The 27,563-nt window shown below is 36.7% G+C and overlaps 1 protein-coding gene across 2 annotated transcripts in view; it reads left to right on the forward strand.

Moving 5' to 3' along the window:
- pde4ba (phosphodiesterase 4B, cAMP-specific a) overlaps positions 1–27,563 on the forward strand; it is a 70,486-nt gene that overhangs the window by 31,292 nt on the left and 11,631 nt on the right. The window contains exon 6 of one of the 2 annotated variants that reach the window (XM_014980307.2): positions 18,935–19,047. In XM_014980307.2, the coding sequence (XP_014835793.1) occupies positions 18,935–19,047 (113 nt within the window). Of the gene's footprint in view, positions 1–18,934; positions 19,048–24,929; positions 25,949–27,563 lie in introns of those variants that run through there. The other variant, XM_088008017.1, reaches the window with a different exon arrangement.

The raw sequence follows: 27,563 nt of genomic DNA on the forward strand, positions 1-27,563 counted from the left end.
AACAATAATAATATCCTTGTTTCTATAATGACAAACCGATATTTCTCTGCAATTAAGACTGGACTGAAAAGTGGTTGTAAGTCAATAAGCTGATGTTATTCTGACCACATCACTCATCAGAGATAACCTGCTGAATGTTTACAACAATGTCTAAAAACATTATCTATAATTAGTGTTTCACGAATCTGGAAAATGGGACAATATCTTATACTGCCGGTTGGCAGCAAGGCAGGGCTGTCATTTAGGCATCAATCTGCTTCTCTTTCATCTATCAGAGTTGGCATTTTAAACTCAGCAGGGTTTAATAGGCTTTTGATATTGACAAGAATATATATATATATATATATATATATATATATATATATATATATATATATATATATATATATATATATATATATATATATATACATATATATATATATATATATATATATATATATATATATATATATATATATATATATATATATATATATATATATATAATATATATATATATATATATAATTTTTTTTTTCACTTTTTATCAGGGAAATGCTTGATCCATTGGCCCAGCTACTCTCTTGGCACGTATTTTAGCTTTAAAGAGAAAGTCAGTGAAATGGTTGTAGCTGTAGGTTTTACTTCCTTTTTGCAAAGAAATTATTGGCCTAAGTTCTTTTGAAGCCTCTGAAACCACTGCTTTTTTTGTCAGACCTTCATTGGTTTGTTATGCAAGTTTCACCCTAGACAGAAAAAAATGTCTGTCAAGTTATTTATAAGATGTAACAGTTAAAAGTCTTGATATAAGTCCTTACAAATTGCTCCAGTGTTTAGAGAACAATTAAAAAGTCTACATGTTCAGATAAGGCCTCATTCCTTTCTGAAAGGGGATAAAGATGTGCACTTAGCCAGTCACTTTCCTTTTCAAGCTTTTATTGTTTTATTACTCACTGTCAGTTTAACAAAGCAGCACAAAGAGTTCAGAACAAAATGTGCCGGCTGTTGACCAAATCGGTGACTTTCATACCTGGGTAAACACTTCAGACTTTACTTAAACCTCTTAAGCGTTAAGTGGTATACAGTGTGTGGAGCTGGATTGTGCAGGGTGTCCTGCTGTTTAAAGAGGAGCTAGTTTTGTTCACTCAGTCTGTAAGAAGAGTCTGTTCTTGGAAAAGACGTGATGCTCTCTATTTTGGAAAAATGAAATTGATGACTAGCGTTTGCTTAATACTGGAATGTGTAGGTTATTAAACATCATGCTGGCTCTCTGATATGTCCATCACCAACATATTAACATAAATTTTATTATTAAGAATAACTACAAAGCTGCTTATTTTTGACTTTTTCTGTTATTCTTTGAGTTAGGTTTTATCAGAAATAACATCATGGCAAAGGTCTTTATCAAACTTTGTTGGCTGAAGGGCAAAAAAAACAGCCTCGTAAAACACTAACTCATCTCAACTGAAGTGAAAAGTTTATTTTATTAAAATTATTTAAGCATACAAAGGGGGTTATAACTTGACTATGGAATCATTCTCCATTTTTGCACCTCTAAAACTATTTTGTGACGATGTAAGATTTTTTTGGTAAATCCTTAAAAATCATTTTCTCACATATATTATCAGTTAATTCTGTCTCTTATTAGTGAGGATGTGAATTAAGCATTTGTGTTTCATGTGTACTGTCCAAACATACAGGAATAAAAAATCTCCTTTGACAATCTGACCTGTTTTGCCAGTAGCGGCTTGTCTTTCTCAAAACAACGTCCACACTTCTTTGAAAAACTTCGACTGTGGATGAGCTGTTTTCAGTGAAGAAGCATTCCAATGAAAAGCAGGCCCCCACTGTTGAGTGTGCAGCAAGATTTAAAAGAAAGGTAGAAAACTTTAAATGGAATACTCTTGTGTTGTCAACACAGGTGTCCCAAAACAAAAGATGAATCCTTTTGTGCGAACTGAATGTTTATAGTGCTCATGACCTCCATAATCGGTGATTAATGTTTCCTCATCAACAAACATATTTTCAGATTTTTTTTCTGATTTAATTAAAAGGGTTGGGGTTAATCAGTTTAATTGCGCCTGAACACTGTGTCTCGCTTGGAAAGGGGGCAGTGTCAAGCTCATTATAAACACCCTGTTTCTGCGTTGGTGATTGACCAGGGGTCGTGTTTTACTCTCTTCAGCTGTTGGTTGAATGTTCGTCTCTCATTCTCACACCATCTCTACAAAGCATGTTTATAAGTTACAAGTGACCTGTTGTTTAATTTTCCAGTTTGATTTTGCAGTTGTGATTCAGAACAATGATTCTTTCAGACATGTCCCCAGAAGCACTGTGGCCTAATAAAACAGCATCTGACCAGCTTTACTATGTCCAATTGTCCCAAGTTAGTCATTTGTGGTCCAGCTTCGGTTTGTTTCCTCCACCAATTTTCACTATTAATATATTTTTTTCTTTTTCATGGCTTTACGCATGTCAATTTTTTTTACAAGCATAAACTATAATAAAAATGTAGAAAAAGATGGATAATTGTGAGCAATCATCTCTTTGTTATTTGTGTAACTTTAAATATAATTGTTTGACAGTTTTTTCAGTTTTTTCATTTACACTAGTGCTATCAATCGAATAAAGTGAGTCACAAGCGAGTGTGATGTAACGCACACTCTCAGCGCATCTATCAAGACTGATTGCAAATTAATCACAGAAGTTTTGATTATATTAAGGAAACAAAGTATAATGAATGAAATGTAACAATTGGGTAAGCAGGACAGATGTAAAAGGTTGAACGTGGGCTCATTTTTCATGTCTTTGTTGTTTTTGTATTCATTGTTTTTCTTTTTTTTTTCTTTTTTTCAAAGATTATTGTTGCTTTAGTAATGAATAACACCATGCAAAATGATGCCAGGCTGCATTTTCTTTTTGTCTACACTAAAATAATTTCTGAGGTTCTTCCTGTTTCTGCCCTTCTTAGCCGTAAAAAAATAAAAAAATATATTACCAATATGACCAACCAATATTAATAATCAACATTGGTTTATACCAATGCAGATAGCGATATATCATGCCCCATATAGAAATACCTGAAACAAAGAGCAAAATAACTACCAAAACAATACCAAAGCCTGTGCCTTAAAAAATTATGGCATTAAAAGGAATTTGCATTAATGTGCAATTAAAATAACCTTTTACCAAAAGTTTGTCTAATGCAAATATAAACTGTAAAAAAAATCAAATAAACTTTATTGTAAAGTTTATCATTCAATATATTTTATGAGAAAATCTAAAATAAAGGATCTTAATCAAGCTACTTCTGTTCCATTTATATCTTATAAAATACTTTGATAGGAAAAAAATTACACATCTTACTTATGCTTGAAGATGTTTCATATTACTGCCTTTCATCCACAGTTAATTAAACTGAATCATCTATTGCCACTAATTGATGGACACTTTATTCTTCTGTTGCAAGTTCCCACCACTTCTCTTTGAAATGGAAGAGAAGAGGGAGGTTGTCAGGCCAAGCAAGATTCCCTTACAAACTTGATTTATTTCTTAACTGAAAGTAACTATTGCATAATATTTAATACATATTTTTGCTTTGTGTCATCAGTAAATCGCGTCACTGTTGTATAGTTCATGGCATCCTTCACATGAGATGACAAACACAGCTAAGCTCTTATTTTAGCGCATATGACTGCTGCTGTAGCCACCGGCCCAAAGTAGAAGGCTTGGTGGGCCCAGCTTGTGGGTTTAATATATCTGGTCACAGTTGACTGTGTTACTGTTTACACATACCATTTAGTCTCTTGTATGCAATAAGGAGGACACATTACAAGTATTAGTTTCCAAGATCACTTACAGACACTTGAAATAAACTACAAGTCACGGATTCTCAAAAGATTCATGACACCATAAATATGGCATTATATCTATCATGTACTTTAGATGCACAGAGGTCATGAATTTTGTGGTCTGCTTTGACTTGTGTTTAATGAAACAGGATCATATTGTGACATTGATGTCTCTTCTTTCTTTATAACTCCCCACTAAACAATAGATTAATTAGTTTCATTGAAGTTCTCATGAAAACTTGGGGACAGTCTTAAGAAGATCAATAATCTTGGTCTAAAGCTATGCTTTTAATGCAGACCTCCATGGTTACTAGTGGTCAGTGCCATAATGAATGAGCTAGAAGGCTACTGTAAAGATAACAGGCATCATAGTTTAAAATCGGTATGTAAAAAATTAATACACCCCCTCCAAAAAATGTATAGGTCTCATGCAAAAAAAAATCACTGTTCTGTGCATTCATGAACAATGCTTGATGTCTTGCAAAAGTAAGCACTTTATTTTTCTTACATTTCATCATGTTAATGCGTGTGAAGTACGAATGAAAAGTATTTTTCAAATAAAAAAATTTATAAAATCATGATTTTTGACTGTTACATGATCTAACAACTGTAGAGGGCCGACGCTAATGTCTTAGCTTTCTGTTGCTGTTACATTTCCATATGCTATTTTGTTTTAAGTTGAGGGAATGGCTTAAAAAACTCTGTAGAGTCTGAACCTGATGCAGAGTTGTTAGTTTGAAAAAAACAAATGATCTGCAAATCAAGGGTTTTAAGTCTCCATAAAACAGGAGAGCTATCATAGTACGTAGTCTAAAATGATAAAAAATAAGTGGGAAAAAATAAGTGGGGTTCCTTAGTCAAAAGGGTCATCATTCAAAATGTATCTTCATAAAGAAAAGAATGGCAACCACCCGTTTTTATTTGTCCATTAGCTTTTACTTGTAGGGCTCTGCAGCACTTGTGGTTGGGCAAAAAAGTAGAACAAATTAAAATTAAATGGATGCTTTGTAATAAGTAAGAGCAACCAGACTGCATATCTAAACATACCCATCATCTTCACTGCTATGTGTCACATCGCGGAAACATAAACAGCATTGACAGTACAATCGGGAACTTCTGCCCACTGTTTAATCATTCCAGTAATCGACTCTGTCTCATTGACTGTTCCTGTCCGGTAGCACTGACTCTCTACTTTGCAGTGTCGCATGTGTACAACTCAGGCACATTCACCTCCAGCAGTGTACTCCAGTCCACAGGTCTGTGTTTTTATTGGCTGCCTCGACAACACCTTGCATCATCAGGAGAAGCTAGGAATACGTCTGAGATCATGCCGTATGTGCGAGTCTGACATAAGTGTGTGCACACTGTGTGACAGATGTGGGTAGATGTGCGTGTTTGTTTTCAGGGCTGAAGTGACGAATTTCACAACGTTCCACCAAAAACCGCCTGTTCTCCTGCTCTGCTCAGATCTGCTCGTTGTTTATGTGATGCAACTTGGAGACAAGGTGACGTCACCTTCAACAAAGCTTCTATATCATACAGGTTACAACAAGCATGTGTGTGTGAAAGCACAAGTCACTACGATATAAATCAGCTTACTCCCTAAGTAACTGATATGTTAGAGGAAATGAAACAGCTTGTTTTTAATTGTTGTGGAGACCAAACCTGATTTCTTCACACCCCCCGTTCAACAGAATTATTTGAAAAAATGAATTTAGATTAGTGGTTTAATGCACCTGGATCAAATGATGGCTCATTAGAAGGCCTCAGAAGAACGTTGACATGCTGAAAAGGTTGTTATTTTCAGCAGGGAGAGAACTAAAACATGCAGGATGCCGGCCCTCGAGGACCCACTTTGGGGACCACTGCTCTAGACAATAACTTACAAATTCTGTTGTTTTACATGTCAGCCAAGTTTCTTCAACTATGAAAAACATATTGAGTTACAACAGAATTTAATTTCCACTTGTAAAAATGTATTTTTGATTCAAACTTATTTGATTTGATTTGAATGGTTTGTGCACAATTCCGTACTTCTCCTTTTCCAACACCAACAGAAGCACAAAAGTCAAATCTTATCAAAATATGTCAAGATTTAACTAGAGGCATGATTGATTACATTCATCCATGAGTGATTTTGTGCATCTTTTAAGAAAAGATGATAGCTTATCTTCGTTAATATAGCTGAACTCTTATTTTTAGATATTATTGAACTTGTTTGGAAACTAAGCAATTTCCAGTCCTTTTCTTTAATTCTTGGAAATTTTTCTTTGTTTTTTTCTGTGTGGTGTGTGATTGATGACTTGGCTACAGCAAAAAAAATAAAATAAAATCCTCAGACATGCAGAGAGAAATAAAAAAGGCTGTTAGAGACTTTTGCATTCTTACACTGGAAACTTGTTGCGTAAGAACTGAGCTTATTATCACAACGTGTTAGAAAGACATTCTAAAACCATTACTAAAGTGGTTTTCTTTGTTTCTTTGACTTCTAATTTCTAAGTCATTTCAGGATTCTCTGAACAACTTTAATACTTGCATAATAATCAGTTGTTGGAATCTCAAGTTGTCTTATTTTTAGAGTTTGAAAATTGTCCTGTTTTGTTGTATAACTGGCCCCATGCCTCTGTTTCTTATGTTCTTTCTAGTGGCTGATTGTAATATATTCAGGCTACACATGTTACAAAAATGTTCCTTCCTTCTACTTGCTCATTTGTAATTTAGAGACAGCATTATAGAGATGTGATTCTCTGAGGACTTGCTTTAAAGTGCTTTATATTACAGTATGCATGCTACCAGCTCTAATTTCAGTTGCCAATAAAATTAAACCTTTTCCCCACAGAGTTGGAATCCATTTTTAGTCAAATTTTGTGTGGGTGAGGAAAGCCAAAATGTAAGATTTCCTTTAGGAAACATAATGTTTTAAATAAATTTGCCACCCTTTCAGCTGGCTTTTTAAAAATTATCCTATTTGAAAGCAAAGGCCACGTCTCTGTCCATGGTGAGCCTTGTTCTGCTCTGCTGGCCTCTGGCTCTAAGCTGCTGCTGAAGTGCTTAAAGTGGATTTTTACAATTAACTAAATGTCAATAGTGGTTTTATTGATTGACTAATATGCCTTCAGTCATGTTAACTTAACTCTTTTTTTTCAGATTTGTATTAGCTGCCAAAGTGTTACTTCTCGAACTAGGATATTTTCTTCACCTTAGCAATTAAATCTGACTCGTAATGATTGAATGTCAGATGCTACTCGACATATTTGTTGCCTTTTGTATTTTATTAACTCTTCTGTCTGCTCTGCAGGCTGATTATGTAATTCCTGCCATCAAAATGCTGCAGACAGAGTCACTGCAGTTCATCACTGAAGCCGTTTCTGAACAGTTTCTAAGTCAGTGTCTTGTTTCCATTGCACTTTTACAAGTCAAACATAGAAAATGTTTGACTTGTAAATAATCAATATTGTCCGATTGAATACTTTGGATCTCCTTTGGAGAGTACCAGCATTTAACGCTTTAGATTACATTGACCATAGAACGCGCGATGGAAAATAGCATTGCACAAAAATCCACAAAACACCATTCCAACAGTGAAGTTCAGAAATGATTTATGTATTTTTACAGTTAGCTAAACATTAAATGTAAAAGTTAGATCTAGTGTGGTAATTCTGAGATCCAGTTTCTACTGAAATAAGAGTACTGAAATGACACACTACACTCGTCAGTGTCATAAACAAGCTGCCATGCCAAGTGCTGACCCTACGCAAAGCTCTTCATGGCCGCTGGCACATACTCCTGCATCTCCTAGCCAAGGGAGATTCACAGATCAGCTGTGGCAAAAGAATCACTTCACCTCTTTGTGTGTGTGACTGTGTGCTTGTCGGCCCACAAGCCATAACGACAGTTTGATTTTACTTTAGATTTTGTTCTTCACTGGGATCTGTAAACAGAAAACATGGCAATATCTCTGCATCTTCTCAGAAGAACTGACTAACCCCAATGCCAAAAGCAATTTACAAAGACCACAAAATCTTTTCCCAGATGTTTTCTTTCTTTAAACCAGATCTCTGAGCGGTTAGCAACCTGTCTTTGTTTATGAGTGAAAAATATACGAGCCACGCACTGATTTTGTGCAAGACAACTGGCAGAATATAAAAGAGTTTAACAACTATTGAAACACTTCAAAACTGTGATGTAAAGTTACTTTTTAGAATCAAGGACTGACTTTGAGATTTTTTGAAATTGTATGAGTTTATTGTCTTGCTTAACTCTGATAATTATCTGATTTGGAAATATGCTGTAAACTAGATTATTTCTGACTGCAGAGATCATTGTGATTGCTTGAGTTTTTGAAACTATCTTTTAAAGTCTGTCAGTCATTCCTGGCTTTTTCCAGTTATACCATCCTTTTCTTACACAACATAATTACGGACTAGCTAAAAACATATTTTCCTTATCAGAAGAAAACAATACAAGTTTGACAATCTGTCTTGAATTTATCATTTTTATTTTCATATGAAGCCAATTCATTTTGTTACTCATTTTAATTAATTAAGTAATAGGAAGGGATTTTTTAATTACTGTGCCGTTCAGCTGAACATTTTTGTAAACTGCATCATCAAAGTTACTAAAATAGAAAGGAACCAATAAAGTATCAGTACTTATATTCCTTGAACCTGTTCAAGCTCAAGGGCTGTGAATGCTTAGCATTTTATAGGCATTTTCAAAAAGCCACTTTACACATAGAAGAACTAGAACTTGTAAGCATATCCCCTATAACTCAGAGTATTGTTACATTGAGTTGTTAGTGGTGTGTTTCCAACCCACCACTTCACACTAAATGGGGCTCACTTCCTTCTTTTAGTAAGAGGGAAAATGTCTTCATAGAAAAGGGCTTAATTGTTTATAAAGTAAGCTTCCTCTTCCCGTTTTGCTATCCAAACTATTTGTATTCATGCAGTGCTTGCTCTTTAGATTTTATTTTATTAAAGCTGTTTTCATTTTCACAGCTTTGCATTGTAGCTTTATTTACGGACTGGAAGCATGTCAGCTTAAAATTGAAAGGTATGTCAATCTGTGTTAGGAAAGCTAAAGGCCGATAAAACCAACAATATGTTTATTGGTGCTATTTAATTCTGATATGACGTATTTAGCTCCAATAAACAAAAATATTTACTCCAGGGCGATTGACCAAAATAAACAAGGCCTACCGAATTCCACTCCAGTTATTTTCCTAATTTGTTTTTGTGTCCAACTCCATGCCAGGTTTTGACTGCACCCTGCCACAGAAAGACAGAGCAGGTTTAGAAAGCTGGAAGCCTGCACTCTGCAAGTATTTGAATTATGCCATTGACGTCAGCACAGTCATAAAGTAGACGGCTGCCCTTCCCCTGAAGTATTCCCCTGCCAGCAGGCCTGCTCAGCTCTGTGCAGATGGATTCAAACGCGCTCTGCTTCACAGACAGGCCCTTTTGTTTGGGTATTTGTGGAGCTTTTCTCCCTTCTAATACATGCCCTGTCAAAAAAAAAAAAAAAAAAAAAAAAACGTGCACGAAAAGCGTCCTTTTGCAAAATCAAGTCAACAACAAAACGGAACCTAAAAAAGCCAAATGATGATTTAACTAATCAGCAGAATCATAATCAGTTTATCTATCTTCTTTTACTTTTTTCCGAAAAGTTAACATCCGGAGTCTTGAGGTTATCGATCATAATAATTAGTCATTTACTTGAACATTTTGAAAACATGTTTATTTTATTTCCAGTTTCAATTTGGCAGAAATGAATACTCATCATTAGCCTTATTTAACAGAGCCAATAGCATACAAATGACTCTGGCTGTCAGAGACATGCATCTGTTTTACTTTTAGTCCAGTTGTAGCTTTCATTATATCTGAATAGTTTTGATGGTGATTGGCTGAAAGTCTGTCATGTCTTAGCTATTATTGCTTCTCGAACCAAAGCTGTTTTCCTTTACCAGCAAGTTCTCTGTATCAGTTCAACATTTCTGATCCTGATAACTATACTAGTTGTTGGGCTGTTCTAATAGTGTCACCATGTGACATGGATGCAAAATGTTTTCTTCCCTAGTATGGAATGAAAAGTACACTGGAGTGAAATGGCTAAAAAATGGAGGAATGAACTGCAAAAGGACAACATTTACCAATAGTTAATCACACACTCATGGTTATGATTCAGATACGGCGAATTTGGCTTACAAAACAGAAGTTGTCTTACAATCTGAAAGTTGTGGTATTTATTCCAGCCTTCACTTGTAACATATCAATGTGCCTCAAGGCAAGGCAGGCACCAAGTTGCCTAGCGATTTGTGTGTCTATGTTTGAAGGTATGTACACAGTGTGACTGGGTGAATATAGTTCTAGTGTAAAACACTTTGAGTGGCCAGTATGACTATAAAAGTGTTACATAAATGTACAAATTTTACCACTTACATGAGACTGCGGCTACTTCTGGCAAAACTAGAAGTAAAAGTGTTTTGGACAATAATATGCTTCACTTAAGATCAGCTGAGCTAGAGACAACAATTATAGGGCAATGTGTGTTTTTATTACTATGAAATGTACTATTGTAAGAAGACATTTAAGAGAAAATTCAGAGCCATTCAGTTCACTCATTGCTTTGGTTCCAGCTGAGGGGGTTAACCAGGTAACACCAACAAAGCTTGCTCTGTTATCTTGCTTGTTTATGTGTTTTGCCTGTTCAAGTGTAAAGCTGAGTGAAAAGAAATGATATGCAGGGGAATGAAGACAGTAGGGGGGAGACAGCTCAAGGACAGTGTAACACTCACCAGGTCTGGTTGTTGATAGGTCAGAGAACCTCCTGACGTCTATCTTATCAGAGAGAAAGAGATGAAGAGCCAAAACTGATGTGTTTTCTCTTTTACATCAGAACACGATGACCATCCAGATAGCTGCAAGAACTGCATGTAACACCCTGAGAATCTTGCCTTAAACCTCAGAGAACCTTCAGACTCCGTGCTGTCAGACTGTCTCTGAACAATATTCACTGATCACACTGTGTCCGTCACATTTACATCACAAATGTGTCTAACCCCTGTCTGTGTTTGCTGATGGCTTGCATCTATCAAAGTCATTAAGTCGATGAGAATGTTTCTTACAAGTATTCACTGCGATGGGAAAATATTTAATTAATCTCATGATTTTATAATGTTGAAAAGGAGAAGGCTGGAGCAGAGCATGAACTCTGGGTTCAACCCTTATTTTCCATGTACAGTAACCCTGACACCGACAGTGTGTGTACACCTATTGTGTATTTTGCATGTTAATTTTTTCAACTCCAATTTTGGAGCTTGTTGAAGATTGTAGGCCTGAAAACTACTATACAGACTAGTATTGTCTGAAATACTCAGACGAGCCAACCTGGCAGCTGCAAATGTTTAATGTCAGCTAAATAAAAATAAGTCAGTGAAAGACTGACTGGTGCATATCTAGCCCTGAGAGGAACCGATTAGGATTCTGATTTCAGTTTTTAGTACTACAAAGCTCATTTCATTTTAAATCTGTGTTTCTATAAAAAAGAAAATATATATATAATAAGAGGTTTCTTTGAACCTACATCTTCAGATGCAGAATATGAAAATATAAGCATTTGGCGGGGGGATCACTTAACAGACTCAAATGAAAACACTTGACAACCCTAAAATTAAATGTAATGGTTTGGAAATACATCTATTATCAGTCACCTCTCTCTGTAGATCCATTGTTGTCAGTGTTTCTTTCATTTTGAAATATACCCTTAGAAATGTAAGGACAAGTTAGTTAGCTGCTCAGGAGTAAATGTTGTACGTGAGAAAGCAGAAAGTTTTTTTTGTTTTTGTTTTAGCTGTGATCTCTGCTTTTTCTTAGATGTTTGGTTGTCAGCTTTATGTCAGTGTAAACGTAAGAAGAGGAGGTACAAGTAAGACTCAAAATCATATACATGTGAAACAGGATGACTGATCTTTTACCAAGTCAAGCTTGAACCGAATGCTCCCCTTTTGCTACAGCAGGCACGTCACACAGTCTTTGCTGCAAACAACTCTGAACATTTCCTGCCATGAGCTCATTGAAAATACACTTCTTGTCAATTCAATTTAATTCAGTCTCTGTTTTCTGTGTCTGCTGTTTGGTGAGAATGAACAAATTAGAAGAATACTAGGAATTGGGGGATTTATTGTTCCTGGCAGACATGAAAAAAACTCGCCCAGAGAAATTGGGCAAGAAAAAACCAGCAGAATACATAGATTCAGTTGGGCTAAATCTGACAGTTTTTATTCAACGGAACTGAGCTGTTGGTAGTTAGAATCATTGTTAAAGATAATAAGCTGGTAGCTTTTAGACTAAGTCAAATATGCAAGCATATTTTCTTTACAAAAAAGATTGTGTGTTCTTATTGCGTGTTTTGCAGTGCTGCTTCTGCAGGGTCACCACATTAAAGAGCCACCAGCATGTTGCACCAGCACTACATCCCAGAACAATAAATTTAGTCATTACAAGCTTTTATCAGAATCCCTTTTCTCCATTACAACAGCGTGTGGAGTCATTATTTCCCTCCCTTCTGTTTTTCATTCACAACCACAAAACAACATGCTCTTGATGCCATCTAATGACACATGTCTCCAAGTCTTTGTAGATCAGATAAATGAATGTTAACAAAACACAGACTTGTGATGTCATTTTGTTGCTTCTCAGAACCAGCATAAATATTCTGTCTAATTGAATATTTGACAGTCATGTCAGGTCACAATCCGCATCACCTCTGCCCACACTTTCCAAAATTCTTTTTGACAATTCTCTAAAAACATGTGAAAACTGAGCAGGTGAGGTCACATTGTAAACAACAGCAGCCTTCTGCTTCTCCTCACAGACTCTGGCCTTTGTTAGTAAATGTTGTGCAACCACATTGGTGGTTTTTCTGTTTCTTGTAACACTTTTTTCTGGCGTTGCTACCAGTTACCACAGGTCAAAAGTCATAATTTCTGTGTAAGGGTGGCACCGTTTCATGCGAAATGTCGCATGTAACTAAAAAAGAAATAAAAAAAACCAAAACATTGATACATGTTTGTGCAGTAATTAAAATGAATATGGGAATACAGACTAAGAGGCTTCCCTCTGTTTATACCCTCTCGGTTTATAAATGAGTCTGCTTGCATGTGTCTGTAGGCCTTCTCTGCTTATAATAAACTATCGAACTAAATTATAGATTTTGACTCCAGGGCCTCCATACTCTGTATTGACTGTGACGTCACAAGCAGGATGTAATGATAGGTGATGAAGGCGCTAAACTGCCTCTCAAGGGTAAAGTGACATGCATTTGTGTCACGTTTACAATCACGTGGGTCTGAAGATTTCTCCTTGAATAATGTTTTGGAGCTACATTCACATGTAGCAGTAATAATGTCTCCCTTAGCCATAAATAATAATAATAAAAAAACATCCACTTTGCATACTCGCTTTATTATTATGGGTTGAAGAAAGGTTGGTGGCTATGTCCAAGAGTAAATGGGCAAGAGACGGGGTCCATCACAGTGCAACACAATGGACTCACAAAGCGTAAGAGGGTTTCTGATTGTAGCATACAATTTGGGAAATGCTAAAGGGTAAATCGACCTAATATTTCACTACCTGGAGCATCTTACCCTGCTCTAGTTTAAAAGTAGATACTCTTCAAAACTGGACCAGATTATTCCACAACCTTTATTTAATTTGTGAGCATTCGATAAATGGATATATATTACTGCTTTTTTTCTCTCTCTGAACTACACTTGAAGTGGTCCAACTCAGAAACTACAACCTTTACCCTCCAAACTCAGGGTACAGTACTGTAGTTTGCACTAAAAGTTTTACAAATCACAAACTTGGTTTTAGATATTCTGCTATTAGTGTAGAATAATCTAGTTTGGGTTTAAAAAGTGTAAGTCTTGCTGCTTTAAAACTAGAGGAGATGCTCTAGGTTGTGAAAAATAAGGTAGAATTGCCCTTTAGTCCTTCCTGAATCAGAAGCTGTAACCCTCATCACACACTCAGACATAAATTAAAGTGGACACCAGTAGGGCTGCATAACATGTTACAAACACACTCCTGAGCCATTTTATTATGTATTCATGTCAGTTACGACATATACTGAATTTCTCAATCACTTGGTAGAAAATTACTGCATCTGGGCATCTTGACTTGCTGAGCACAAGACTGAGAAAGAAAGGGGCTTTAAATGTGACATGGTTACTGGTGTCAGACAGGCTTGTGTGAATATTTCAGAAGCTGTTATATGCTTTTCAACTCTAAGGTTTACAGAGAATGGTCTGAAAATGAGATAATATTGAGTGAGCTGCAGTTTTGTGGACAAGATGATGTCAGAGGAGAATGAGCAGAGTGGTTTCGAGGTAATACAACAGCAAGAGTAGTTAAAATAATAACTCAATACAACTAGGCTGTGTGAAATGCCATCTGACATGTCAAATTTTGAAGTATATGTGCATTAGCAGCAGCAGACCACACCGTTGACCATTCCATCAGCTAAGAAAATTAAACGGAGGCTAAAAAGTTGCACCAAAGTTGAACAATTACAGATTGGAAAAGTGTCGCCTTATCCAATTATCCAATCAGTCTCAATTTTATCGTCAACATTTTGGTGGTCAGATCAGAATTTGATATGAACATAATCTGTCAACATGTATCCGTCCTTCCTCGTATCAGTGGTTCAGACCGCTGGTGATTTGCAGTAGATCTGTTCAAAAGGTAAAACCCACATTGAATGAGGTTAAATACTTTCAGATATCAAAGAGAAAGTCTATATTATACATTAAACACATCTAGAGGAATTGCAACTTGGGAGACACAGTAGATGAAGTTCATTTACTATATTAAGGATTATGTTGTCACTCATTTCATTTTCATTAAACAATAGGTGTTTTTAGTACTTCATTTTATTTCAACGTAATCTTCCACTAACCTGAATGTAGGCTACTGAACAATGTAAGTAAAATGAGCACAGAGGTGTTTTTTGTGGGTATTTTGTGTAATTTTACCCAGTTAGTGAAACAAAGGGAAACTGAAACGGAGCGTGCTGACCTCATATCCCTCGTTATCCTCTCTCCCTGTCTCTTCAGTTTATTAGCTCTGCCTCTCTCAGCTGGAAAGTCCATGTCTGTGTGTGTGAACACAGTAATGAGACCTTTCAGCAGATGTATAAGTGTGTGTGGACTGTACATGTGTTTGTGTGTGGGTTTCCTGTCTGCCCCAGTGGGACACTCACTGTAGGTCTGAGTGCTGATCAGAAAGGTCCTTGTGTCGGCTGGAGGCTGTGGAAATCCCCTCCGCTACTCACATGCCTTCGTATGTGTTCATCATTTGGACATGGTTTCATTCAGTGCATCTGATTGCAAAAAAGTAAAAGAATAATTGTCTAAACTCCACCCGTTACAATGCGTTTTTAAAAACATTGAGACGCCACAGACCTTCTTCTACATGATTGAATGTTATTGAGTTAAGCAAGTGTTTGTTTAAAATAACATTCTTAGAGTTTCTCCTCTTTGAGGATCGAAATCTGTTTGAAACAGTTTCAGTCAACAGGTCTTTGTATTTCTTTTGGCTGTATGATTTCACATCTCAGTAAACTTCAACTTCACCGTATCCAAACTGATCGGATTGTAGCGCAGAGGTGGGAGAGAAGCAGAACTTAAATGAAATTAAATTAAATGAATCACAAAAAGTCCTGAAAAGATGACTTCAGCTGGTAAGAGGAAGTTGAACATATCACAGCAAAGATGCTGCATCGTATCCTTCTTGTTCTGTTTTTCAATGTCAGCTGCATTATTAAATGTTGGTTGTGTTTTGGTTAAGATAAGGGTCTGCTTATTCTCCAAAGAAAACACATGGAGACTGTTTGCCATTTGTAATGCTAACCGCTAATAAACAATGCCACTGACGGATAAATATTTGTGAAGTCTTGTTAAAGTTTAAATTTGTATAACAGCAACTGTTCTGACTTCCACACCTCTAGATATAAGCAAATTATTGCTGACAACAGAAAGGTGTCTTCAGGTGCCTTTATAATCATATCAAATAAATGACTCCAACACATTGGAGTAAATCTGAGCTTTTTTTTCAAATGTTAGGTTTGGCACAGCTGATATGTATTCTTTAACAATCATGTAGGAAGAATTACATCTTGTAATATTGTGCATTTTCGCATTTTGGGTGTTTTAAATTTGAAAAGAGTTGCTAAGCTATACTCTGCCTCATAAATGAGCTATGTTGTAATTTTAGTTGGATATTATTTATGAATGCCTTTTCTCATAATCTGAGTATTTTTTGTATTTGTAGATTACAACTCTTGAGATTACAATGACTCTAACGTTTTGCCCATTTTGAGATTTTCACAAACTGTTGTGTGTGCGTGTGTGTGTGTGTGCGTGTGCGTGCGTGTGTGTGTGTGTGTGTGTGTGTGTGTGTGTGTGTATCTCTATTTCTGTTTTCATAGCTTTAGCTCAATATAACAAAACAATGAGTTTGTTAACCAGCTAGTCACACTTTAAAACTACTTACAAATTATGTAAGTTACACTGATAGATTTAATTTAAAGTTTTTGCTAGATATAAAATAGAACAGCAAAAATATCTAACTCTTCTGTAGTCTTGCCTTTTACAAATCAGAAGACCCCATGATCTTTGAAAAATAAACCACCTCAAAGACATTGGAAATACTGGAAAGCAAAATCTCAAATAGGTGTAAACCATTTGAACATCGGGCGCTGGTGGTGTGAAAGTAAACACATGCACAAACTGCCTCTCCTTTTCTCGATCCCCTGATCAGAAGGAGAGAGGCCAGCTGGCAGAGCGCCAGCTGCCTCTCGTGTTTGGGAGAGCAAACAGGCTCACGTCTTTGATGGCAGAGATCAGAGCAGGGGACAGATTCTACGCGGCTGCGCTAAGGTCGCCGCAGTCCAACCCGGCTGCCATGTTGTGCTCTGCAGCTAGGAGACCCGGAGTGTAAACAGCGCTGGGGCGTCAGATGCAAGTGTGTGTGTGTGTGTGTGTGCGTGGGTGTGTGTGTGTGTGTGTGTGTGTGTGTTCCTTGAACCCAACCAGCAAACTCTCTTTGCTTTCCAACACGCCCTCTCCAGATTTGATTTAGAGCTTTATAGTTATAAGAGAAAGGATTGAAATAATTCATTTCTAATGCATGCATTCACTTTTTCTTTATTTCTATGTCTATTTTATTAGGTGTTCAGCTTATTATTATACCACAAGTTTATAAAACCATTCTCTTTAACATGTTGGCTTGGGATATAAAAACATTGTTGCATACTAGCGAAATGAGCAGAGGCTGGTTGTAAAGTTATGGTGTCAAAACGGCTAAAGTTTTTTATCACAGTTCTTACAGTTCAAATTATTTTAATAAATACCAAAACGTCCAAGAATTTTCTCTGACTGTAAGGGGCTTAGAGTAACTTGGTGCTCCCCCTCCCCCACACGTTGCTGCAAACTAGTCAGCCAACTGAAAGAGTCCAAAAAAAAATTGCGTACAACAAAGATAAATCCTCAAAACTCACAATCAGTACATGATAAAAATTACAACTTAACTTCCAAAATCTTTGTTGTTTTAGCAGCAGTAAAAAGTGCTATTTTGTCTAAACTAAAATTAATTAAGTAATATTAATGTTTTTCTTTTAAATGTCTGTTATACTATGATATTGTGATATATTTTTCTCAAGGTTAAAATCTCACATATAAGCCTATGCCAATATGACACCAAAAGAAAATGAATTTCAATTTAAGAATGCAATAGAAAAATTACTGACAACTACTTAAATAACTAATACGCTTTGTGGCATTGATGATCAAAAATTCCAAAGAATCTGAATATTTTAGGTCTCTTCAAAATGTTTCAACCAAAAATGTTTCAACACAATGTGGTTGAGATGAACCTAGTAAGTGAGAAGTTTCCTGCTGCATTTAATTTCTGCAGATTTAATCAAGATTTGTGTCTTGTCTGTGGTTTGACCTTTACCGTCATGTTTGCACGCTTCCAAACAACTTTGCTTTCATATTTTCACAGCAACATTTTCTGTCAGGATGGATCCCTGCAGATAGTATAAAAAATGTTGGTCCAGGGATGTTTTGGTTTTTCAGGAACTCTGCAACTTGCTCTAAGTGATCCAGAAAGTTTTAGAGTAGAATGTCCTAAGCTTGATCAAACCTGTCGTAGGACAGAGAGCTGAAGCACAACAACAAGTGAATGGCTCAAAAACAGAGGAGGAAGGGTATATATACCTTTAAACATTGTTTGAGACACTCTCAAACAATGTCTTCAATGTGGTTGTATTAAAACAATCCTGCAAAAAAATCCTGCAAAATTCTTCCACAGGGATGTAAAATGGCAGTTGTTGCAAATATTTGATGGCACCTGTTGCCATTAAAGCTCAAAAAATGGGTTTGAAGACTTTGTTTTTCATAAGGCTAGGCTGGTTTGGATAGATTTTTTTCCTAATTTGATTGAATTTGAGAATAACTTTTATATTAACTTGTATCTATGCCAGATTTAAAAAATGTGTTTAAAACATTGAAGTTTGAAAAAACAAGTCCGTTTTGGAGTGATGGTTTTTCAGAGGTCTATAGTCAGAAGAAAATAATGAATGAAAAAAAACTTGAAAAAGAAGTGCTGCTGGATGTGTTGCCTTGCTGTGAGTTGGGGTAGAGTGTGTCTGTGTGTGGCAATGGAAAAAGGTGGGGAGTATCTGGTTTCCTGGAGCTGTGTGTGTGGTGGTGGGGGGTGACATTATGCAAATCAGCTGAGGATCTCAGATTTGGAAAAGGAGGGGGGTTGAATGTGTGACATGCACACGCACCGAGGCAGACGGAGCGAGGTCGGGGTTGCAGCCTTCCTCTGCTCTATCGACAGCTGCGAGTTCCAGCAGCTCGCCACGGCTGCACCTCCTCATGATGAAGGAGCACTGCACCCGGGTGGCACAGCTAAAGTTTCGCCCTCTTCCACAGCAGCCGCAGCAGAGCCGTGCAGCGGGTGGGCAACACTCAGGCTCCATGTACGGCGTCTGTTCTGACGGTGTGTCTCTGTGTACCGGGTGTCTAACAGATGAGGCGTACCAGAAGCTGGCCATGGAGACAATGGAGGAGTTGGACTGGTGTCTTGACCAGCTGGAGACCATCCAGACGTACCGGTCAGTCAGCGACATGGCCTCCAATAAGGTAAGGGAGACCACATTTCCCACTTTTTCTTTGTGAAGAATTTTCTGAAGAGCGCAAAACGGAAAGCTTTATCATATTTAAGCAAAATAAAAGTTGTTGCTCCAAACCTGTAAGGAATGGTTAACCCTTAGACTGCTTAGAGCAAAGAATCCAATCCAAAGTTTTAATGCATCTCCCAAGCAAGGTCAGAAGTTTTCTCCCAGGTCTAAACTTGTCCAGCATGCTGAAAAGGAGAGCATTGGCTGCACAGGGGGCGCTGCAGTTTTTACTGACTGCCTGTATACATATGTTTCTTATCAACTAATTATTTTCTAAATCAACATGAAGCTTGATCAGTTTTTTTTATTTGTCCACATTTTTACAAAGTTGGTTACACAACGGTTGTTATTACCTCGGCTTGCTGTTTATCTCAGCCCATGTTTCCTGTAAAACTTGTTTTCACTATCCGCTGGTTCCTCTGCATCATTGATTCAGTGTGATGTGCACTAAGATTCAGTTCAGGTTTTTTTATATAAGTAACCTTATAACCTTCACACTCAGATTTGTAGTGGTATTTGATATTGACATTTTAAAGTCAGTAAATTAAGTTCCTTTGTTTTACTGGAAATCAAATAATAATGTAGAAAGCACCTTGCTGTATTTATTCAGCAACATTTTTAAAAAAAACTGTTGTAATACTTTCAGCTATGATGGCTGAAGAAAAAACACTTTTTGCATAATTAACCTAACTTTTAGAGACAAAGTTATGCTACCAGAAAGAAAACATGTAAGAGGAAGCCACTGTGGATCTGAACCAGGCTTGTCAAAACAAAACCTTAACATTTTCAAGATAATAGCCCCAAAATAAAGTGCAAATTACATATTTAGAGTACTTCTATTTCAGGTTGTATTCCAGTAACAAGTAGCATGTCATATTTGTGCATCTTCATCAATTCGCACTTACATCTTACTAAATAATTTTTCAGTGCCACTCTAACTGTGTTGGCTGTTGCGTCATTGATGGTGGATGGGAAGTACTGGTAATTTCGTCATCCTCCTTTAGAAAATAAGGAAGTTATTAGAGAATGTTTAAATATTTATGAAGCCAAATGTATCTTTGCGCGGACCAATTTACTGTAAAGGGGAAAAAAAACGTCATTAGAACCAGTGGGAAATTTAAAAACTTATTGAACAATATTCAGATTTCTTTTCATCATAATTTCTTCTAATTAAATTCTGCAGCAGCTTAAACTGGTAGTGTTCCGAGCAAACCATTGCAGAAATATTTTTTTCTAAAGTCACTGCTTGGCTATTGTTTAGTAATCCTCATTTATATTCCTGTATGTGGCTGTGTTTTAGAGTCATATTAGTGATCTAATGAATCTGGGATTTTCCTAACAATCTAAGATCCAGCGAACGCTCTGTGTTCAAAAACCAAACAAGAAAAAGTCCACACTTTTTGGAGAGTCCAGTCAAAAATTCTGCAATATGCATGCTAAAGCAGCAGGTGATGACAACTTCTTCACCCGCCTCATCTGATGATCGTAGTCAGAGGACACACTGATAATCCAATGACAATTGGATTATGTATGATTATGGATTATGCACATCTAATAAAAGTTGAAAGATACATTTCTTACCTTGAGCATGGTAAGAAATGTATCTTTCCTTACTATGAAAAGATACATTTTCTTGGTATCTTTTCACGGTACCATGAAAAGTTCAAAACTTTCTGAGCTAGTCTAGAACTAGAACTAAGTTATAGACCAGCCTTTTAAATAAAAATGTGCAGTTTATATGTGACTTGATGTTTCTTCTTAGTCAATAACTTTTTCATCTTGCATTTTAAGTTTACTGTAAATAGACAAACTGAGGCAGATGTAAAATATCCATTAAAATGTGCAGGTGTTGATGAGGATTTCTAGCACACTAAACTTGAGTTGGTCTGTCCAGAGTGATGGTTTATGTCGTTGAAAAAAGATGTTGAGTTTTTCAATTTTCTGAATCAGTGGCTTTTGACTCTGACCTCTCTAATATGATTTGGATCAGAATTGAAGAGGGGAAAATTGTTGACTGGGATATTGCGAGTTTACTCTTTGTGCTATAAATGTTTAGTTTCTGAGGCTGTTTACAGACTGTTTGTACAAGTTTGTTTTTATTTTGCTGGTGGACATATTAATGTTATTATGGCCTTCTGTGGTGCAGTGTGCCACTGGGGAATCTATAAAAACAAACAAAAACACTTCGGTGGGAATTTTCCGATTCATAGGAAGTTGTTTTTTATGATTTAAAGAAGCAAGACATATAATCCATTTTTGTTTTTCTCAGCTATTTATCAATGCCTTGAACAGGACAACAAAATCTAATCACAACCTGCTGTATAAGTTGTTTTGTAGACCTGTTAATTTGTTGTCTTGCTTGGCTAAGGTCAAAGAACAGATATCTGAGAGTTAAAGTGAGAACAAAATGTAAAAACAATTTGTCTCGTAAGCTGAGAGGAAAAGCTTGTTATTTCTCATAAAACTGGACAACAGGATGTGAGAGATCCCCCAGTGGGTCAAACACAATAAACTCAGGAGGAAGAGAGAGAATGTTTGTGTGTGTTAAAGAGTATGAGTGTGTGAGGGATCCTTGCAGACCGCTGGGCAGAATGACTCTCTCTTCCTGTCTCCATCCGGATCTCCTGCGCTCTATTCAGACGACAATAGACGTCCCATCTCACTCTTCTGGCTAGTTATTGGTGGTGGTTGTTTATCCTATTGCTTTCATCATCCACACTAACAACCAGAACTGAACGTCAGCTGGACTGCTCTCTCTATAAACAAGTGATTAAATCACTGAAAAAAAAAAACAATTTTGGACAACAGCATATCAGAACTGAATAATACCTGTTTATTCCAAAGGCTACTATCCCTGATGTTTGCCATGATTTAGTCTCATCTGACATGATAGTGAAATGATAGCGCTTGGCCAGTTTTAGCTTGTTGGAATTGATTCAGGAGTTCAAAAATTTCCAAAGTCTTGAAATAATTGAGAAATGTGGGATTTTTAAAAATCTTTCTTCCTAAGAAAACAGATTAGATGCTTTGTTTTGCCAGCATAATCCTAAATCAACACAACTGAGCTAAAAGGAGTTTAGTAGAACAACCTGTCATATTTCAGTTATTTTTTTTATCAGCATCATTATAATTTGTATTCTTTTTGTTTCCTTTTGCTTTAGTTTGGTTTTCCCCTCAGGTTTTGCTCACAGGTTGTAGCTCATGATTTGTCATAAACATTGAGATTTAAGCAAGCTTGGATAAAAAGGAAGTACCAAGCAGAAAAACGTTTTTGTCCAGTGACCAAACACAATAACAGACACACATCACAAATGTAGAGATAACAAATGAATTTCACCAAAACATTTCAGGAGAAACTTCAGGAATAATGAGGTAATAAACCACCTGTCTGTAGGCACAGTGGCAAACAACTGCTTGTTAAAAATATATGTATATGTTCATAACAAAAATATAAAAGTGTTGCAGCCTTTAGGCTGACATTGTAATTTCTGCTCCAATTCTAACCAACATTGTTAACTTGATATGCCAGAAACACGTCAGTGTGTTTCTATGAAATGAAAGGCTGAATAAGAAAGTAGGGTAAAAAGCAGCTGCAGTTGTACATCTGAGATGGAGAAAAAACTTAGCTAGACTGATGGACAGAGCCGGTATTGATCCAATATGATTATCAAACATCACCAGAGGATCTGTAGTGACAGCAAAACGCTTTGTAAAAAAGGACGTTTCCACTTTATATGGCTTCAGTTATAAGCCGTTATCCTTCAGGCTTGGTCCTTCCTTTAAATCTGAATTTCCACTTGTTGGATAATCCTGGAACAAAATTAGCTGCATAGATGAACTTTATAGTAGAAGGGTTAATTCAACAAAACTTCTAGATGACCAGCAATAATAATTATTTAACCAGATAAAGAACGTCTTTTTCAAGAGGGACGTTGCGAGTAGCAGCAATCCAAGCAACCACTGATGAGTTCAACGTATTCTACTAAGGAAAAGTTGTTATACCTTAATGTAACAATTGTTTTCCACAGTCACTGCGTCTCAAACCTAAATATGGGGCCATCAAAAACGTATCATCCACATATGCAAGTGCTCACTGGTTTTAGTGAGCTCAGAGGGACCTTTTTGTTAGAAAAGTGTGTTTTGAAATCACTCTCCCACATAAAAAAAAACAATGCTCAGTTGAGTTGTGATTTATTCATGCTTCATACTTTAATGTTTATGGGTCTTCTGGCTCTTGAAATGATTATTAGTCATCGTGATAAATTTCTGGACCACAGTGAAGCATATCAGGTGTCACAGTGTTCTCATTGTGCGTTGCAACCTTTTTTCATCTCTGTGACTTTGGCGGGACAGTCTACGTGTTCTTACATGCAACCAAAAGAAGCTTTTCAGAAAGCATGTTTTCGTCAAATGCATGTAAACTTTAAGTCTACGTGTGCTGCCATGCTTATGTGCTGCTGTGCATCTGCACTAACTGCAGCTTAATCTCCCTCGGATCTGCTATCTCTGTCTCAGGCCTGTTTTTACAATAAACTCAAACATTACACAACTGTTGAGCCCCCTTTCTGATGTGGGTTGCCACATTCAACCTGTTTTTTTTTGTTTTTTTTTTGTTAACAAGAATGGGCTAATCAGCAAATGTGCATCTATTGTACTGCGGATGGAAAAACTGTAATTGAAGCTCCAGCAGCGTATGAAACACGAGTCAGGAGGGGGAAGTGAAATGTAAGAGGTTACGGCTGCAGCTCCAAGGTGAGACACAGGGGCTGCTCCTGCTGCTGAGGGCTCTCAGTACGTGACTGTCCTCTTTGTTCTGCATCACTGGCATAGATGAGACGAAGTCTGTTTGTGTGCTGGAATGTTTTCGTTTGTCAAGGCCGCAAACCCCTCTCTGTTATGCAAAGAGGGTGAGAGTAGAGCTTCAGAAAACCGTTTCAAAGGTAGTTTCGTGAAAAAAACAAAAAACTTTAAAGTACTACATATTCACACTTGCAGCTTTTCATACTCATTTATATAACCAGTCATCTGATGTAAAGGCATGCAACTAAGATTTATTTTCAGCTGATTAACTCATCTTTTAGTGTGTGATTAAATAAGCAGTCATAAGCTTAACTTCCTACTTGCTTAACACAAAGTGACATCATGTTGTCCAGCTACTTCACCTCAAAAACAGACATTACTGCAATAAAACTAAGTCACTTGGTGTTCTCATACATAAACTGTCAAATGTGTGATGATTCATTTTAGTACTTTGACTTTTCCAGTAATTGCTTTGACATACAGTTCAACCAATCTCAATTGAAGTTTTAAGTCAAATTTGAGTTTTAATCCCTTATTTTGAAAAATAGCTACTACAATTAAAAATTAGAGTGTGTTCCTTTTTATTATAATGCTGAAGTTGTGGACTGAATTTCAACATAATTGTCTTGGTTGAGCATGTAGCCAGAGGAGATATGGATATGAAATGAATCAATGAATCCATGTATGTGGTGGAAAGAGTCAAAACATTTACATAGACACACTTGGAAGAGTTTTAATGAAAAACTTTGTCTGGATTTTTTATTTTAAATTTATATTTATCTGCACATTTTGCGTGTGGGGGCAGTTATTTCCTTAACTTCTTTCTATCATGTTTACCTACTAAGCTTATGTCACTCCAATAAAGGCAAAAACAATCAATAAAAAAGAAGGAAATAGTAATTTATAATGGTAAAATCTATGGCCACTTTTTTAGGTACACTTCTTCACCAGCTCAATGCCTTTATGTGTTTAGATGTGGGGGAAAACAACTCTAATCTACCATTACTCGCTATGTAACAGATGTGTTGGGGTTTGGATTGTTGTTGATCATTATGGCTGCAGTATACTTCATTCAGACGTTTTGTTTTTTATTCTTTTAACATGACGATGAGTTTCCTCTACAGTCAACAGATCTCAGTTCAGCTGAGCATTTTTGGCATGTGGTGGAAAAGGAGATTTGAGACAACAGCTGTTAAATCTGCAGCCACTGTGGGGATGCTTTTAAAAACAAACCAAAATCCCTGGTGAGGGTTTCTAACACATTAAGATTGTCATTCGGAATAGGGCAGTTCTGAAACGAAAGGGGATCCAACCTCTGCGTCACTACGTGTTTGTAACAAAGTGGCTTGTGAGTGCATTTACTCACAGCTGGAACACAAAAAGTGTAGTTAAACTCTTCATATCAGATTTATGTTTGGATCAGCAGAGGGGTTTTACGCTGTCTTGCAGATATTTAGTGGTGTTGAATGCTTCATGTGGTGGAGCGTAGCCAACGGTGAAGCTGCTGGTATCAGACTGCTGTGCTAAGATGTTGGTCTGTTTACATCAAGTTTAATTTCCAAGAAGAAAAAAGAAAAAAAAAAAAGTGTTTCGCTTCATCCTATTCTAGGAAATTCAAGCCTTCTGTTGATCAGATTGATCAGAGAGATATTGACAGCATAAACATCAGAACTGTGACCGCCAGCTGCTGGAGAATGAGCAGGCTGAAAAGGAGCAAAGAGACTGGAGGCGGGCCTTGCCCCATAAGGGGGAGTGTGTGTGAGGCAGAGCTCTCTCTGCCACACACACTCTCAAACACATTCAGTCATTGCTCCACATACACGGGGTGTGAGGTAAAGCCAAGTCAGACTTCGCAGCCCAAAGTGAGTCACCAGAGTTGTGGCGTTTCCCAGAGTCAAAGAGCCGGGGCTCAGTCCTTTTACTCATACTGTAGTCAGAGCGAGACAGACTCATTAACGGACGGACGCCCTGCTCAGGTCTGCACTCCGCGCTCAGCAATAATGGGTGCCTGCTGCTTTGACAGAAAAGACAAGAAGTTAGGGAAGCTAAGTTTTTGGAAAAAGGTGAGTTTACTTAAATTTCATGTTGTTCAAGGTCCTTTGAGGACTTTAAGTCTATAACTTCTTCAGGAGCTTTTTGTATGTCACTTTTTTGTTAAACATGTGTTATTGCTACCAGTCCTTTCTGTTTAAAGTGGAAGAACTTTAAATGTATTCCACAGCAGTGGAAGATGACTGCTGAAGTTTGGTGACATTTTTGGTTTCAACCTTCTGCAATTACAATCTACAATTTTATTAATCAAATTTAAAAAAATATTTTTTTATATAAAAGATGCGTCTGTATCTCTGTTCAACATTCAAGAATCTCTATTTATCCTTAAAGTGTTGGTGAAAATATTCTGAATGGACAGAAATTGTTCCTGTCGCGCTTTTTGTTTATGGGAATAACTTAGTATTTACTGCCAAGGAATTGAAAGAAACCAAAGTTGAGGTTTCTTTTTAAACTAGACTTTGTCTTATTTGTTGTTTCACAGATGATCTGTAAAGTGGCAGTACTGAAATAAATTGAGCAGTCTGATGAAAAAACAACACATGGAGTAGAAGACAGACTGTGAGCTTGTTTGTGTTGTTTGCCGTAGTTTTGTGTTGTCAGAAGGGTTCAAATTAATAAGAAAAATACTTAATGAAATTAATTATATTTAACTCAAGCAGTTTAAAAATTACATATGCAAACATTTTAACGAACCCAACGGAGAGGGAGTTTGAGTTTTGGCAAAAAACTCATCTAGGAGTCATACTGGGCTAGAAGGAAGAATGAATGTGGATAATTTTGCAATGTGTTCAATACTTTATTTCTTTGAAAATTAATTCATTGGAGAAACATCTTGAGTTTTGCATTTAATATGTGAGATATTGCAGGTTGAGTGAAATTTTGCACCCAGCCTGAAAGCTGTTTTCAGCAACTTGTGAAAACATGTCCAATTTTGTAACTCTCTTGTTTTTTGTAATGCTTTGTACTGCGTAATCTGGGGTAGAATATGCATGAATACACTCTGAGTCTGTAAGTCTCTATAGCATGGCTTTGTGAGTCAGAGGAAGTGAGAGGTAGTATTTCTTCTTCACCTCCAGCGAATTTACGCACAACACATACGCAAGACTCTTCCCCTGATCTTTACAGAATTATGTCACTTTGAGTGGCTTTGGTGCCAGTTTTACCGGCTTGCGTCATATAGACAAGCAAAGTGGAAATAAGTTCAAAGCCTTGCAAAATTTGGCAAACAAGAACATGGAAATGCAGTTTAGGGGAAATGATGGTAGATATTCTTGGGAAACATTGATTTCAGGAGAAGTGAAAACAAACCTTAAAGTTTTCAATTCTAAAAACCTTTCAGCATTTGATGCAAAGATTATTAACTAAGTTATTTGCAAGCTCTACAAAACTTTCAATGAAGGTCTCTCTGCAGCATGAGTGTAGTGTAGGGCACCCACTAGTGGCTGTTGGCTACAACTTCAGCTTGGTGGAAAGGATACAAGTAGACAATGTACAAAAAATGACTGAATACATAATTTATTCTAGATTTCATTGTTTATTTTTCATTATTATTTGAAATGGTAATGAGGTCAGAAGTAATCGATAATTCCACCAAATAGTGGAATAAATACCTAAACAAAACAGGAA

This window comes from Poecilia mexicana, unplaced genomic scaffold (assembly GCF_051168715.1).
Source record: "Poecilia mexicana isolate PSO_F unplaced genomic scaffold, ASM5116871v1 scaffold_8, whole genome shotgun sequence".
NCBI classification, from domain to species: Eukaryota; Metazoa; Chordata; class Actinopteri; order Cyprinodontiformes; family Poeciliidae; genus Poecilia; species Poecilia mexicana.